The 18,611-nt window shown below is 34.2% G+C and overlaps 1 protein-coding gene across 3 annotated transcripts in view; it reads right to left on the minus strand.

Moving 5' to 3' along the window:
- LOC123551924 (monocarboxylate transporter 10-like) overlaps positions 1–18,611 on the minus strand; it is a 53,326-nt gene that overhangs the window by 21,332 nt on the left and 13,383 nt on the right. For 2 of the 3 annotated variants that reach the window (XM_045341228.2, XM_045341229.2), the window contains exons 3-4: positions 2,604–2,970; positions 602–708 (exon numbers count right to left, since the gene is read on the minus strand). In XM_045341228.2, the coding sequence (XP_045197163.2) occupies positions 602–708; positions 2,604–2,970 (474 nt within the window). Of the gene's footprint in view, positions 1–601; positions 709–2,603; positions 2,971–9,304; positions 9,661–18,611 lie in introns of those variants that run through there. The other variant, XM_045341230.2, reaches the window with a different exon arrangement.

Below are 18,611 nucleotides of genomic sequence, written 5' to 3' on the forward strand. Positions count from 1 at the left end.
GTTTGTTTATTTTTTATCATATTTCGAAAGAATATAAACCTATACATTTTTGAAAATGAAACAAGAAGGCTATAAAAGCTCTGTATTGTTCACCTGACCAAGTTCATACCTTGCATGACCTAGTATCCAATTCGACTAACTATTCTTGACTAAGTTTTATGCAAATCAAGTATAACTAATGACAAGGTTTTTTGTCTATGAATTTGACCTTATGGCCTACTTCTTTATCCTAGACATTCACCAAGATTTTTTAAGACTGGCAAAATTTCATAAAAATCATCTGTAGTATGTAGAAAAGGTGTTATATTAGTTTGTGAACAAAGTTAATCCAAATTTTCTATTACCTGACCAAGTAATGTAGTTTTCGATCCTAGATGACCTACATTTCATTAAAACAAACATTCCTGAACTTATATCCAGCTAAAAAATACTTTAAATCATGATATTTTAGACAATCAATGACTTTAACAGTACGACCCTAGAGGTCATACATTTCAGCTGAGACTGGATCCTGATCATGCATCCTCATCAAGCACCAGTACTTACTGTAACTTTTCACAGTACTGTAACAGAAAATCTTGATATACATGTACATATTTACCTGTTCTACTTTAGGAATAAGGAACATAATGACAGCTCCCAGTATAGGTGGCGCTCCTGCAATATGGAATGCCAAGTTGTAGTTGCCCATGGTGTCATACAGCTGACCTGTAATGAGAAAAATGTCATCACATAACTGAGAACAATTTCTTTAAAGGTGGTCAATCGCATTTCAACAACATTTTGTGACAATTTCCTGTTTGAGTATATTCTTTTAGAGATTTATTGAAGGAAGTACAGTGCATTCGCGGTGCTACGAATCGCAATTTAACGAAATACCGGTATACTACGAAAAAGTGTTGTGGTCCCGACTGTTTTCCTTCTTATTTCTATGTTACAAAGTCGCGGTTTTACGAAAATGCAATTTTACGAAAAATGCGCTACTACGAATGCATTTTATGCCCTTAAAGCCTGTTTTGAGCTTGTTTTAATTGCGGTTTTACGAATACCTGTATTGTCTAAGTTTTCACACCTTCCATAACGGCGTGAAAAATGCTTTAGAGTGTAAAGTGTCACGTTCAGTCAGCTAGGCGTAAACAGTTATTAAAGTGTGAAAACTTAATAAGATTCGAAACACATACGCTGTGTTAGTGGTTATTTTTTTCTTCTCTAACTATCGGATCGAATGGCACATCAGTCACACTTGTTTCGGTATCTATACGTCTGAAACAATCAATACAGAAAAAGATAAAAATATTCAAGTCCTGATCGTCTCTAAATTGTCGTTTTATTATTCCGAACAATTCAGTTAAGGGTAGCTGAATCGGAATAGGCAATTGCTATTTTTGTTCTCGTGCAACAATGTACCCAGTTTATGTTTTATATACAGTGAACAAAGAAGTGAAGAAAAAAAACTAACCCGTTTTACACTTCGGATTCGAATAAGATCTGTAGTAGACCCAGATGTACATATAAAATTTGTATACATGTACATGTTCTCCGATACGAAATTTACATGTTTAAATATCACCGATTAGGACGTGTAGGTATCAAGGTACTGTGTAGCGAAATTTCCTATGCTGCGCTCGAACGAAAATGCGATATTACGAAAAAAACGGCCGGTCCCTTGGCTTTTCGTAGGATCGCGATTGTACTGTATTTAAAAAAGAATTTCAATACGAAAGTATTTAAAAAGCAAATCATTTCTTTTTATTTTGACATAACTTCTAGTTTTATATTTGCATTTGATAGATATTTCAAAGGTATGTTTTATAACTTTATTTAGCTTCCAAATTCATTTATCTTCAATCAACCAAGACATGTAAAGGGAGATAATAATAATTTTACAAACTTGCACTTGTAATAAATTTCGGATAAATATACTATTGCCAATGCAAATATTTGACATATATAATATGACAGTTCTTATCTTTATTACCATTCCTTGTTTAAAGTATATTTATTAAATTCATACTTATTCTAAAATAACACTCTCTTATACCCCAGTCACACATACGGCGCGGATAACTACGTCTAGCCACGGATAGAAACGTAGTAATCCGTATCGATCCGTATCGAGCTGTACCTGAGCCGTACCTTAAAGTAGTAACCCCTATCAATCCGTACCAGTCCGTACAACTCAGGTACGGATCGGTATGAATTACTACGTTTCTATCCATAGCTAAACGTAGCTATCTGTGCTGTGTGACTGTGGTATAACTTAAGCAATCAGAATAGGATGATACAATTTTAAAAATGCCTGTGAAAATGTAACACAACTTTAAACACTCATTGATCACAAATACAAATACCATTATTTGACCAAAATCTGATTAGCAATATTCAAGGACAATACTTTTTCCTACAAACTTAAGTTTACTATTATCTGTATATACTTTTTCAAGTACATAAAGAACAACTCAAATCTTACTAAACAAATCATAATTATATTGGTCAAACACTGGCAGCTGATAATAAAAATTTACTGAATATGTACAACTACAAGTGAAAAATGTTTTACTTCACATTATGACAGTTTTGTAGTTAGAGATATACTATTATACCTGCTACAGGTGGTCCGATAGTGAAAGGTATACTAAATATCCCGAGGAGAAATCCTATTGCCTGAGACGCCTCTCCTGGACCAACAATATCGAAAGCAATCGGTCCAAGAAGGCAGACGAAAACTCCGTCACAGATACCCATTACAAGACTGATGCCTATGAGTGCTCCAAAACTCTTTGCAAACGGAATACACAAAGTAGAAATGCCGAGGACCAGGAACGCCAACTGCTGCATCTTGATACGACTAATCCATGGTATATCAGCAAGCTTTCCACAGACAATACGGCTCACACCAGATGTAATACTGAGACAGAGAATCAACCAACTTCCATCTTCACCCGGGAAATTATCTTTCGTGTACTTCGGCTGAAATTTCAAAAAGCAAAGTTTTCCTTTATGCTTATACCAGAAATAATACCTAAAACAACAGTATTCTTTTACCTTAAGGTAGTCCACTCTCTTGCACACCGTTTACATTAGCATTCACCTCTGTAGCAGGCTCAGAAAGTAGTTCCAAATCACGTGATAAAATCGATCACATGACCGTGGATTCATAATGGCTTCTCGAACGCCGGTGAAAGAAAAACAGATAGATTGTTTCATTTGTTTTACTGCAAATTTGAGGTCAATCAAGCTGAATGGTCGTAAATTCACCAACGAAAATTTTATAAGTAAGCTTGATGTAGTTTTAGGGGACAATAACCATTTTGTTTACATATTTATGCGCATTAAGTGTAAAGAGGCATGAAAATAGTTCCATATTTATCTTCAAAAATATCATCTTTTTGTCTGATTTAACATAACTCGGATTCAACTAATCGCCAAGCCTTGCATTTAGATAATTAAAATTCAACTTCCATTTAAATAAAATGCAAATTTTCAGTTTTGCCAAGATTCTTGACATTTAGCCTGTTGCAGAGGTGTATGGTGAAGAACGAAGGACAACTCTGCTTGGAGATTGAAGGTAGTCCTGCACATTTTAATACAATATAAAAATTTGTACAAAGAATCTGATGAAACCTGGACCTTTTTAAAACTAAAGGACATACTATGAACATCTGGAAAATACACATATGAAAATGAAAGTGCTTTCATGAAGAAAAGGCCCAATTCAATGCTGGTAAACATCACCAAGTAGAACTATATGCTCACCCTTCAAAATTGCAAGGTTAATTTATAATTTCTATTTTTTTTTTATAAAGGTATAAGGTATAAATGCATTAAAAATAAGAATTGATTTCTGGACTCCTTTACTAATTATTATTTGAACCATGCCTGCTTCAAGATAATGTGACTTGTCACTTTTTGTCTGCTTTTTTCCCCCAATTATTCTTGATTTTTCAGTCATATATTCTTTTTCTTTCAAAAGGATTACAAGTAACATTGTAAATTTTGTCATAAATTATACTTGTACTTCATATTTCATGATAACTTAGACATTTCAGTAACAAACAAATTGTGAATCACTTGTACCATCCTGTGACAGCTGTCATGATGTATGAGGCATGTGATGTTAGCTGTTTTTAATTTACCATATTTAGAACAGTATGATGCAAACTTCATCAATATTTAAAGGTGGTTAATCCAGTTTTTGTCATGTAATAGATTTATTTGAAACTTTAAGATCTGATCACTTGCGTTTACTTAGTGCTAAGCCAAAATACGTTTTTGCTGAAAGTTTTTTCAAGATTTTGATTCTTTCAACCTGGTTGCCTAATCAAGGCATAAATTTGATAAACAAATGCTTCTTAAGAAATAATATAAAGATATAAGACCTATTACATTGTATATCAGATTTGTTAACTTTTAGCATTCACTATTTTAAGCTGAAATTTATTATTGAAAGTTTTAAAAAATATTATTACATCCCTATACCTGTCTTGGTTATTCAATCAAGATCAATACATTAAACATGAAGTTTTGAAACTTGTATTTTGGTTCAGGTTATATCTTGCGAGTGCAAATGAAAAACTAGAAATTATACTGAAATAAAAGAAAAACAGCTTTTTAAAAAATTTCACATCATTTACTAGTAACAAGCAGCTAACAGGATTTTTTTTTATAAAATTCAATTAAGACTATATTTCTAAGAAGGATCTAATACTATGTAATAGGTCTCCTTGTTCCTGAAATATATTTTTAATATAATATACATAAAATGATATACATTAAAAAAAAATTTCCTTAAATGCGACTGACCACCTTTAAGAGTGCTATTGACATTTGAAACACATTATCTTTTGATTGTACTGTCTCAAGGGCTTGAGGTCAATCTATCACAATAGCTCAATGAGAATCACTTAAGAAATGTTGCACTTGGTACCATCATACCAGGTCAGCCTCATATAATACAAGTATGTCATGTCTGGTTGGTCTCAAGTAATACACCTATGTCATGTCTGGTTGGTCTCATGTAATACAACTATGTCATGTCTGGTTGGTCTCAAGTAATACACCTATGTCATGACTGGTTGGTCTCATGTAATACACCTATGTCATGTCTGATTGGTCTCAAGTAATACACCTATGTCATGTCTGGTTGGTCTCAAGTAATACACCTATGTCATGTCTGGTTGGTCTCATGTAGTAGTTGTAATTCTATGTCAAGTCTGGTTGGTCTCAAGTTGAAGTAATACATGTATGCCACATCTGCTTGGTCACATGTAATAGCACATTCTCTAATAAGCCCTTGTGTCTATTTTTAGAATGACCTGATAAAACCCAGGTTTATGGTTTAAGATTTCGGACAAACATTCTAGATGTGTGTTATTTATATAGACTCAATGAATTATGTGATGGTTGTATACATTATTTTTTCTGTTAAAGAACTGTAAATGGATTTTGGACATGTCCTAGAACTCTGTAAACTGAATTACAGAAAACATTTACTTTACCTGATGTTATTAACAGTTTCCACACCAAATTAGATCATCTTATTCATGTTGAAATTTAGATTGACTACACTGAGAGCTATGATATTAGTTATAAAAAAAATAATTCTGGAAAACTTTAATAAAATAAAATCACATATTATTCTGTATTATCATTGGTGAAAGTATACAAAAGATGTCACCGATAGGAAAATAAAACGCCTTAGATTGAAATCTACATCAGGCAAAAAGAAAATACATATACTGAAAGTTACATAATGTGATCTGTCAGTATAAAACAATTTTCCCATTTTTTGAGAACCAGAGTGGGGAGATCATGAACAACTGTCTAAGTTTGTAAGAAAATTTATTGTTTCGTTTAAACTAAAAATGATCAGTATTTGAGTCAACTCAGTTGGACCATTCCAGATGTTGCGAGTTCGATCTCAGTGACAATTTGACTAGAGAGAGTAAATCTGAAATAATTTGTTCTTGATTCAAATTTTGTGGAGAAGGTGTATGAAAGGAGTGTATATCAAAATCCTTAGATCAAAATCCCTCCACTGAAAAATGATTGTGAAGTTACAAAACCCCTTCACACATTTCAGGTATATAATCCCTTAGATTAACATTATAGAAATAGAATATTACGCTATCAAATTATATTATGTTGCTATAAGGCATTGTATTTACGAGCTGGGAATCAATAGACTTTAAGTTGTAAATATATTGTAGTTGAACTATGAAATATGTAAAAATCACAGAGGGATTATGATACCCCTGCAAAAGTATGAAGGGATTTGTAACACCTATCATTTTTCAGTGAGATTTTGATCAAGGGAAGATTGTATTACAGTTACATTACTTCAGCAGAGTTCTGCCGAGGCTGAGTTTTTGCGCCATTGGCACAAAAAAAAATATGAATGGCGCAGCAAATTTCGCTTAGGTGGGCCTTTGGCGCGCCAGAAAATCTGAAACTCAAACCCGATAACAATGGCTAGTTTGCCGGTCTTGCACGGTAGATAGACATACCTTCAGGGGAGATCACTGTGACGGATTTGAAAAAATAATGTGTCGTGATAATTGCACCATGATTGTATCAAAATGGCGGCCACTCCGAAAGAAAAAAGCGATTTTGCACAAATTTTTCAGTCCTCCTGCCTCTAAGAAAATAAACCAGACTTTAGTTACACTGGGGAAAGATACAAATAGAAATGATACATTGAACAAAAGCAACGATTCAACTACATATGTCGCTGAACATTAAACAACAACCCCAGAATCACAGAGTGATCCGACCCCCACCCAGTCAAGTAATTTGAGTAGAGCAAAAAAGTAAGAGTAAAACATCTGACAAACAGAGCTTTCAGAAGAAGTTATTGGTTGAGTATACATGGTTAAGTTATAAGGAAAAGAGAATAAATGGCATGAACTTTGTGTATAATTTTACATTTAAAAAAAACAATACACTTCTTAAAAGCATAAGAAATGTAGTCTTTTTAATGTAAAATTGGTTCTTTTTGAATGGCCCCAAAAGTTTCAGAATGGCCCCATGTTTTCAGGGTAGATGGGCCATGGGCCCATCATGCTGAAATCCTCGGCAGAACTCTGCTTCAGAGACTCATGATACATAGCCTAAATATAGGACTAAAATGATAATAATGCCACGTCAAACAATAAAGAAAAAAAAAAGAGTAGAATTTGTCAGAGCAAATGTTACAAATTAAATACGTAACAAAAATTAAAAACAATATTTTTTTTCTGCATTTCTTTACTATCATTCAAGATTATATAAATAATAATTATTATGGGTAAAAGTTACTACATTCGTAAATTCAAATTTAATTTTCCGTCTTAAACAAAAGCAGTGATTGTTACAAAATACAACCCATTTATTCTCATTAACAAATATCATCTAAAAAAATTGTGGAAAATAATAGTTTAAAAGTTTGTCCAGCACCTTCACTCGGTACATTAATTAAGTAGCTTAAAATGGGCTATAAAATTACAACCCATTAACTTTTTAAGTTATACTATCTATACTTTATATATAAATCATGCAAATGTTCTATTTTAACTGCCCTTTTCGCCAATTGTTAAGACATTTTATAAACATTAAGCATTTTCTTTTTTTACTAAGAATATTGGCAAAAATTTTTACATGTATATTTCATTCATGATTATTTTAAAAAGATATGAACAAAATGCACCAAATATTCAATCACCTCAGTTAATATGCATTTTAGTGCATTAAATATAAACAAATTTTGCAACACTGGCCAGGTACATCATTTACTGTGAGATAAGAATGTGCAAGTGGAATCCTTACAGTAATTAACTCTATGTGTTATTGAATTCTACTGTCCGAAAATCTCTGAGCCATGAGTGTTTGTTACTAATAATAGGGATGACCGCATTGAGTGTGACGTACTGATACCTGTAATCTGAAAATGTGCTATAGATGCATGCCATGTCTGGTTGGTTTCATGTAATAGATGTAATTCTATGTCACGTCTAGTTGGTCTCACATAATAGATGTATGTCGTGTCTGGCTGGTCTCGTGTATTAGATGTAATACTATGTCATGTCTAGTTGGTCATTGGTCTCATGTAATAGATGTATGTAATGTCTGGTTGGTTTCATATGGAAGCAGAGAGATTTAAATTTGTCTTACGTACGACTTACTATCTCCTACGTAGGAGTTAGTATCTCCTACGTAGGACATAGTATCTCCTACGTAGGACTTACTATCTCCTACGTAGGACATAGTATCTCCTACGTAGGACTTACTATCTCCTATGTAGGACATAGTATCTCCTACGTAGGACTTAGTATCTCCTACGTAGGAGATATTAAGTACTACGTAGGAGTTATTATCTCCTACGTAGGACTTAGTATCTCCTAAGTAGTACTTAATATCTCCTACGTAGGACATAGTATCTCCTACGTAGGACTTAGTATCTCCTACGTAGGACATAGTATCTCCTACGTAGGACTTAGTAACTCATACATAAGGGTTCCTATTTTGGGGCGCTGCAGCGTTCTGTGGTCCTGCTCGCGTTTCCGGTACATGTATTAATTGAACATTGCTGGTTGACTTTTTTATTGCGTGCCGATAAATGACATTTATTGCAATATTTGATTTAATTTCTAAACTATTTATATTCTTGTATTTTATGTGTTGTCTCGAGAAGGGGCTTAAATAAATAACTTCTCATTGCAATCAGTGAAATTATCTCTTAAACACTGTTTCTAACCAATAACAAAGAATGAATTTATATAGACCTGATTGCATGACACGATTGTCAATGTTCTATAACATTTAGTTAGTTTCAACTAGTCAAATATTCTTTTATCTAGTCACTCTGATCAAACAAAATTGTAAATATTATTTCGCATGAAATAAGCTCTTATATCAAAAAAAAAATTAGCCTCTACTGTGAAGAGCGATGAAGGGGAATAAATCATGTTTACCAAGCTACTCGTTCTTAATTTCTTCTCTCTAGGCATACACTTAACAAAACAAAGGATTACCAGATTTAATGACTGAAACCTACAAATTCCATGGTATTCGGTAATTAAAAGATTTTACTGTCAAAAAAGCTTCACTTTATTTAAATACTATTCTATTCTTCCTCTTTTTCACAACATATACAATATATAGAAGATACACACACCATGTTAAAGAAAGCAAAACCGTCGGACCACAAGTTGATTTGACATTAGTTTTTCGGAACACTGTAGACTCGCATCAGTCGTTAGAGTCATTAAATGTAAAGTACTTTCCTCTCTGATACCACTTTCTGAAAAAACAAAACAATACCTCTTACCTCTGACTCTAACGACTGGACAAATGTGATTCTGAGCAAGGCAGTTTTCATCCCACATCTCATTAGAGATCATTGCAAATGTGTTCATGATGTAACATAATCCCTGATTGACTCCAGTGCCCTGGATCCTAGAATATCCTTTATGACCTTCACAGTCTGCATAACGAATTGCTTGCCAATGAGTACCTTTTATCACCAGATGACTGGGAGAGGTGTTAATGAACTTTATACCTTAATAAACTTCATAAATGTATCAATGAGTGTTTGAAACAAAAAAGTATCAATAGTTTATTATCATGTTAAATCATGCTTTAGATGCAGTTACAGTAATTTCCTGTAACTAATTAATGCCTGACCTGAATGTAGAAAAAGAAAATTGAGCCGTGCCATGAGAAAACCAACATAGTCGCTTTGTGACCAGCATGGATCGAGACCAGCCTGTGCATCCGCACAGTCTGGTCAGGATCCATGCTGTTCACTAATAGTCTCTCTAACTGCAATAGGCTTTAAAAGCGAACAGCGTGGATCCTGACCAGACTGCGCGGATGCTCAGGTTGGTATGGATCCACGCTGGTCGCAAAGCCACTATGTTGGTTTTCTCATGGCGCAGCTCAAATGATGATAACACCTAATAGATATTGATTATTAAAGGCACTGTCCTTGAGATCATACGACAACAGAAAAAAGAGAAATTTTAGGAACCAGTATCAAGAACTGCTTAAGAAACCTTTGAATTAATTACCAACAGATTATATGTTATTGAAACACATGAGAACTAGTTGTCTTAGCTACCTTTTACACTGGAAATTGAAAAGCGTACCTTTTACACTGGAAATTGAAAAGCGTTTGTAACGTTTTACTGAGGTAAACTGCCTAATTATTATATATCTACATTCAAGGGTCATTGTATACATATTCCTGGGTGGTGTATATTGTTAAAGACAGCAGGGCATTTTTCATTGCCGTGGCGGCCCGGGTTCTATTCCCGGCTCTGGCATCTTTTTTCCTTGATTGAGTAGATTAAGGATAGTTTAGAAACAAAAACTCGAATTTTAATGTCCATAGTATGACCGAACTTCAGAGACCATTTTAGCCAAAATTTGTAGGTTAGTGCCTTTATTTAGAGAAAGTTTATTAATCAAATCACACAATCGGTCAAAACAATAACTGGCGGTAATTATACTTAGTAACTTTCATGATATACTTTAATCATACTTTTGAACTCTCAACATAATTTCAAGAGAGGCCTCCATAGCCGAATGGTAAAGGTTCGAAACCTCACATGACATGTTTCAATTCTTCATGCTCATAAACTGCCCGGTTGGCTTATGGAATGACGGTGGTTGTAACCTGATGTCTGCCCATGCCTGGAGCAATGCCTAGAAGTGCACCTTGTGGGTAGCGCAGTGTGACTATACCCAAACTACGTACTCCCCCAAAAATACAAAAAAAAACAAAAAAAAAAACAACAACAACAAAATAAAATGTTCAAAAATATCTATTAAAACAAATTTATTGACTACTTCATCTGTCAAATTCAGAACTTGGTCAAATGTGTCTTTAATTCATACTTACGAAGTTTGTGTGAGACATTGAAAGAAGGGAGATGTTTTATTATTTACAAATATGTAATCTACCGGTATCAGATAATCAGATAATCCTTACTAAATTATAGTACACATGAGTATATTGTTCCACTGCGCATGCTTGACAGTCTTTTAGTCAGTGACATACGTACGAGTTACTAACTCCTACTTAGGAGATACTAAGTCCTACATAGGAGATACTAACTCCTACGTAGTACTTAATATGTCCTACGTAGGAGATACTATGTCCTACGTAGGAGATACTAAGTCCTACATAGGAGATACTATGTCCTACGTAGGAGATATTAAGTACTACGTAGGAGATACTAACTCCTACGTAGGAGATACTATGTCCTACGTAGGAGATACTAAGTCCTACGTAGGAGATATTAAGTACTACGTAGGTGATACTATGTCCTACGTAGGAGATACTATGTCCTACGTTGGAGATACTAAGTCCTACGTAGGAGATATTAAGTACTACGTAGGTGATACTATGTCCTACGTAGGAGATACTATGTCCTACATAGGAGATATTAAGTACTACGTAGGAGATACTAAGTCCTACGTAGGAGATACTATGTCCTATGTAGGAGATACTAAGTCCTACGTAGGAGATACTATGTCCTACGTAGGAGATATTAAGTACTACGTAGGAGATACTAAGTCCTACGTAGGAGATACTATGTCCTACGTAGGAGATACTAAGTCCTACGTAGGAGATACTATGTCCTACGTAGGAGATATTAAGTACTACGTAGGAGATACTAAGTCCTACGTAGGAGATACTATGTCCTACGTAGGAGATACTAACTCCTACGTAGGAGATAGTAAATGGTACGTATGACAAATTTAAATCTCCCTGCTGGCACCAGGACGCTTCCATAGTTTCATGTATTAGATGTAATACTATGTAATGTCTAGTTGGTCATTGGTCTCATGTAATACATGTATGTCATATCTAGTTGCTCACATGTAACACATGTATGTCATGTCTAGTTGGTTTCATGTAATAGATGTAATACTATGTCATGTCTAGTTGGTCATTGGTCTAATGTAATACATGTATGTCATATCTAGTTGCTCTCATGTAACACATGTATGTCATTTCTGGTTGGTCTCATGTAATATATATATTTCATGTCTAACATGTTGGTCTCAAGTAATACATGTACATCATGTCCACCAGTCTCATATAACACATGTACATCAATTCTGGTCATTCTCATATAATACAATTGTATGTCATGTCTAGTCAGTCTCCTGTAATCCATGAATTTCATGTTTAGTCAGTCTCATATAATAAAAGTGTGCCAAGCCTGGTCAATCTTATATAATATAAGAATGTTGTCAATGATTATTCTCAAATAAAACTTGTATGTCACGTATGCCATGCCTAGTCAATCTTATATATGCACATGCATGCCATGCACATTCAGTTTCATATCAAACTCGTATGTCATTATGGTCAGTGAGTGAGTCTTATGCAATATATTCATATCATGTCTGGTAAATCTCATATATAATAAATGTATGCTATGCCTTGCCAGTCTCATATAATACATGTATGTCATGTCTGGTCAACCTCATACATAACATATGAATGTAATGCTTTGTCAGACTAATACATGTTTGTTATGTCTGGTCAGTCTCATATAATACATGTACATCATGTGCATTTAATCTCATATACAACACATGTATGTAATGCTTTGTCAAACTCATACATGTATGTCATGTCTGGTCAGTCTCATATAGTACAAGTATACTGACATGCCAACAACTCTGAACAGTTATAACCAAACCCGAATAATAACATCAATTTAATGATGTCACTGCAAAAAATATGTGCATATACGGGAGTATACGGTCCCGTATATGTCTAATATACGAATATCATACAAAAAGGTATCTTTCCTACGCCTTAAACATAATTTTCGACCTTGACAATCCCTAACTTTGAATACTGACATAAACTGTTGAAACGCATTTATGCTAAGTATGAATGAACAGATCCATGTGAGAAAAACATGAATGTCCAATTAAAGAATAAGGGATTCCCATATATGGAATGTTCCATATACGGGAAAAATGTTTCGGTATACGCCCGTATATTAGAAGTATACGGAATGCGTACACTCCCGTATTCGGAACCATTTTCCGCAGTGAGTGATCCAGGCAAAATTTTTAATTTACCATTTATGTTCCAATCCATGTCACTACACAAGGTCATTGACTTGAACACATGAATTATTTTTTACTAGCAGCCTAAATAATCTATAAACTGTCTAGTCATAACTACAGTTCATTAAATCAAAAATATTTTTACCCAAGATACAAATTCTGAATTTCAATGAAAAAAGGTAAATGAGGAATTCAATAAGAGCTTTGTATTAATACAGGTATTAATGCCAATATTTTTGGCCCACAAAATTAATGCTGCATTGTAAGCAAGATCTGTCTATAAAGTCTGAGATTCAAAGATCAAGTTTGGCATACTTCCATATTAGTACAAGGATAAACAGCATGGCTTCTTTGTACTAGACTTTCTGATAGATTACAATTTTTGAAGATGAACAAAAGTAAAATAAGTTTTGAAGATGAATAGAATATCAGAAAGGAAAATTAATAATAAAGATAAAATACTGTAAATAATTAATGTCATTTTAACTACTGGTATGCTCTGACTAGGTTTTATGGCAGCTTTATTCTGCAATGTTGTGCTGTAGTGTTAGAACACCCTCCAGAATGACAACAAATAATTTCTGAGAATGTTGTGTTGTCATGTTGGCACCCCAGCCAGCATGAAACCACAAAAACTGACAGCACAAGGCCTTAACACAAGTTGAGTGACCACATAACACATTTTTCTGTTGTGTTGGATTCCTGTTTGTCATCCTCCAGTTGCTGGGTGCTACATGACAACAAAGTGACAAGACAAAATAGCATTCTGTTGCTGTTTTATCACAACAAATTATTCTATCATTATTTCACCTTCTGAATGACATGCCTACTTAAATTACAGGTAAAAGTACTAAGAAATGATAATCAATGAATATATAATAAATGGGTGCTGGATTGGACTGTTATTGATGTTTTTAATAATATATAGCATTATTATTGACCAAACAAATGTGCTGATTCATATGCAAGAAATTTCACGTGTTTGACCAAAACAGGTATGAACTGATTCAATGATGAAATCCATGAAAATCAGTCCTCCACAAAATTTAATTACCTTGCAGTATGGTATTTACTGTAGAGCTTCAGCAACACTATTTGTTATTAACCCAGATGTACATGATGACAGTGCCTAGTTTACTTAATAAATTAACTGTGCATGCCAGCCAAAAAGCTAAACAATAGCAAAACAATTTGTTCTATCTTTGTTTTGTTGCACATGGTATCTCAACCAGTACAAAAGAATGACAACATGACAGAATGCTACTATGATAAAACTGAGTGACAACAGAATAGAAAAAATGTTTCTGTTTTGCTATTTTTTGTCCTGTTGTTACCGTATTGTGGTTGTATCCTCATGTTGTCATGTGCTTGTGGTGTTGTGTTGGTAGGACTGGGCCAACAGGACAACAACTATTCATTGTGCTACCATGTTGTTGTTCTGGCAGGGGCACCAACACAACAGCATGACATTGCAGAAACAAGCCACCATAGGGTTTTAAAATGAGCTTTTGTGAATTTAAGGCCTTTAATCACAGCTTTCAGGTGTCATTCAGTGAATTTTGCCAAACTCATCATATTCCTGTTTGTAATCAGTTATCATAATATTATCATTTTTGAGAGGTCAAAAAAATGTCTTTTATTACAATTCAACATAGTTTGCAGGGTAGAATGTTTGCTATATTTAGTCAACTGGTGAAACTATTTAAAAGTCACACTACTATTCAATTATTTATACCAATAATAGCACTATAGAGTGCATACAATTAATTATTAAGGAATACCTTGCAGATATCTGTGATTGTACAGTTAACTAGATATTTTTGAAAATGTAGTTGCAGGTGATTTATGAATACCTTAATAACTGTTCATGTTTTAATTACAAAACATGTTTGAATGCCAAATCCCAGAGGTAAATGACATTTTCAAGACCTTTATTGACTAATATTCTATCTAAATCTATCTAAATATGAACTTTGTCTTTGTTTGAAAATATAGATCCACTTAGGTGGTTAACATTTTGATCGTCATGTAAAAGGTCATTGGTATGGAAGTCATGTACTTTTACAAAACAAAAACATGTTTATATTTGCACTGGCGCTAATAGTGTTCCTGAAGTAATGTTTTCTTAAAAGAATCCTTTTATTACATGTTTTTCAGTGAATTGTCGATATATTAGAGTGAAATATATCTGGTATTTTCACAGTGAAAAAACATCAAATATATTTTTCACTAATAAGAAACTATAAAACGGATAAATTTAGTCAAAATGTGAAATAAAAAGAAAATTTGTTTGTTTTACATGTAATATCAAAATATCTTTCACTCCTTCATTAAATATATTGCATCTGGTGTTCACTCATGAAAGTCCTCAGTCTTTGTTCCTTATTGGGTAACTTAATGCATCACCAATATACTGTGAAGATACTAAACCAATCCTAAAGCTCAGTATCCTGACTTATCCTCTATCTATATGAGCCGTGCCATGAAAAAAACAACATAGTGGCTTTGCCACCAGCATGAATCCAGACCAGCCTGCGCATCCGCGCAGTCTGGTCAGGATCCATGCTGTTCGCTAACAGTTTCTCCAATTCCAATAAGCTTTAAAAGCGAACAGCATGGAGCCTGACCAGACTGCGCGGATGCGCTGGTCGCAAACCCACTATGTTGGTTTTCTCATGGCACGGCTCATATAGATAATAAACACCTACATCATGTAATGTTAAACAAGCTCATTCATAATTTTATGATAAACATTAGGTAGATAACCTTATTAATACAGATAATTCTTGTTTGCAGTTTTATTAATATGAGGATGATACTGATTTGTGCACTCATCCAACTCCCCTAAACAATTTTATTTCAAGTTTTCACATTTACCAGAAACTATATAGTTTCAGTGAAGCAGCAGACAAACACACACAAACAGAAGCTACTGTTGATCAGCAATTTGAAACAACCCCAAAAAGTCCCAGTGACACAAATATAAACTGGCTCAAAATGATATCCCTGAAAGTTCTCCTGATTCAAAAACAAACTGACTTGAACAACATACAACCTAATATATCATGACAAACTTGGAAGTTTCTGTGAAACAGCATACAATCTGAAATAAGTCAAAAACATTACTTATTTGAAAGATAACATGTCCAACTTAAAAATTCTTTTTAACCAACATATAACTGGAAATATCAGAACCAATTTTAAACATTCTTTAATTAAAACAGCAAAACTGATAAGTTTCTGTAAAACTTTATACAGTCTGATATAAGAGTCAACTTGAAAAATTCTTTGAAACAGCGTACAAGCTAGTACACAGATCAGCTTTAAAGCTGAGTGACTTAAAGCCCGATAGTGACAAACAAATTCTAAAGTCTAGCCATTTACGTAATGAACCTGCTAGTTTCTGTAAATCCAGCATCAAGCCTGATATATCATGATAAACCTGTAAGTTTCTCTAAGATGATATATTATGATAAACCTAAACATTCCGATAAGACAGGAAATGCAAATCATCATATAATGATAGATCTGAAAGTTTCTGTGAGACAGCACATGCAAATCAACATACAATAATAAACTTAGAAGTTTCTGTGCGACAGCATATGTAAATCACATATAATGATAAATCTTAAAGTTTCTGTGAGATGGCATATGCACATCAGCACACAATGATAAACAAGAGGGCCATGATGGCCCTATATCGCTCACCTGTTATCATTGCACTTGAGGACAGGAAGGTCCTCAGAAAAAATATCTAAGTCCAAAGGACAGGAACAACAGAAAGAAATTTAACCAAAAAGAAAAACAAAATTCTTACAAGGTATAGATATGTCAAAATACACCTAAAAATTGGAGGTACCATCCATGTTGTACCACAGAAAAGTGGTCTCGGTTTTTCCCTACGGCCTATAATAAAAAAGTTACTAAAAATAGGCTATTTATAGTAATGTAAAAGGGAAGTAATTCAAAAGAAAATTAATGTAAGTTAATAAAAGAAGGATCTGCCAAATAAATCTGTTGACATAAATGAAATTTCAGATCAGTATCTTCAATAGTTACGGAGATATACCCATTTAATTTGAAATAAAGGGAGGTAATTTGACATAAAAATCAGTCCATAGTTATCTACCCTGATTGGCTCGGTCCAACTAATGACAATAATGAAATTTCAAATAAGTCCTGTAAGTATTTACTGAAATAAATCCATTTTGACTACAATCAGTGGAGGTAATCAGATATAAATAACTCTGGAAACTACGATTGGATCTGATTTGTCATGGAATCCACGATTTATTGTTGTTGAAGATATTTTGAAAGTTTTGTGTATCAAATAAAACCATAAATGAAGTCTCTATATGGCTGCAAAAGCCAAAATAGCCAATTTTGGACATTTAAGGGGCCATAACTCTGGAACCCATGATGGAATCTGGCCAGTTTAAGAAAGGAATCAAGATCTTGTGGTGATACAAGTTGTGTGCAAGTTTGGTTAAAATCAAATCATAAATGAAGTTGCTATTGTGCAGACAAGGTCAAAATAGCTAATTTTGGCCTTTTCAGGGGCCATAACTCTGGAACTCATTAGGGGATCTGGCCGGTTCAAGAAAGGAACTGAGATCTTATGGCAACACAAGTTTTGTGCAAGTTTGATTAAATTCAAATTATAAATGAAGCTGCTACTGTGCAGACAAGGGCAAAATAGCTAATTCTGGTCCTTTCAGGGGCCATAACTCTGGAACCCATAATGGAATCTGGCAAGTTCAAAAAAGGAACCAAGATCTTATGGTGATACAAGTTGTGTGCCAGTTTGGTAAAAATCAGATCATAAATAAAGCTGCTATAGTGCAGACAAGGTCAAAATAGCTGATTTTGGCCCTTTCAGGGGCCATAACTCTGGAACCCATAATGGGATCTGGCCAGTTCAAGAAAGGAACCGAGATCTTATGGTGATACAAGTTGTGTGCAAGTTTGGTTAAAATAAAATCATAAATGAAACCACTATCGTGCAGACAAGAAATTGTTGACGGACGGACGCACGGACACACGACGGACGACGGACGAAGGGTGATCACAAAAGCTCACCTTGTCACTATGTGACAGGTGAGCTAAAAAGAAGTTTCTATGAGACAGCATACACAAATCAGCACACAATGATAAACCTGAAAGTTTCTGAGAGACGGCATACATAAAGCAGCATATATATAACACTTGAAGACACTGATTAACTAGGAAAGGTTTGTGAGACAGCATTTGCAAATCAGCATACAATGATAAACCTGGATGATAATGATAATCTGGTAGCTTCTGCGAGACAGCATATGCCAACTAGCATAAAAAAATAAATCAGGCAAGTTTCTGTGAGACAGCATAATTATGCCAATTAGCAAACAATGATAAATCTGGGAAGTTCTTGTGAGACTGAATATGCCAATATGCCAATTAGCAAACAATGATAAATCTGGGAAGTTCCTGTGAGACAGCATTATGCCAATTAGCAAACAATGATAAATCTGGGAAGTTCTTGTGAGACAGCATTATGC

This window comes from Mercenaria mercenaria, chromosome 4 (genome assembly GCF_021730395.1).
Source record: "Mercenaria mercenaria strain notata chromosome 4, MADL_Memer_1, whole genome shotgun sequence".
In the NCBI taxonomy this organism is placed as follows: domain Eukaryota; kingdom Metazoa; phylum Mollusca; class Bivalvia; order Venerida; family Veneridae; genus Mercenaria; species Mercenaria mercenaria.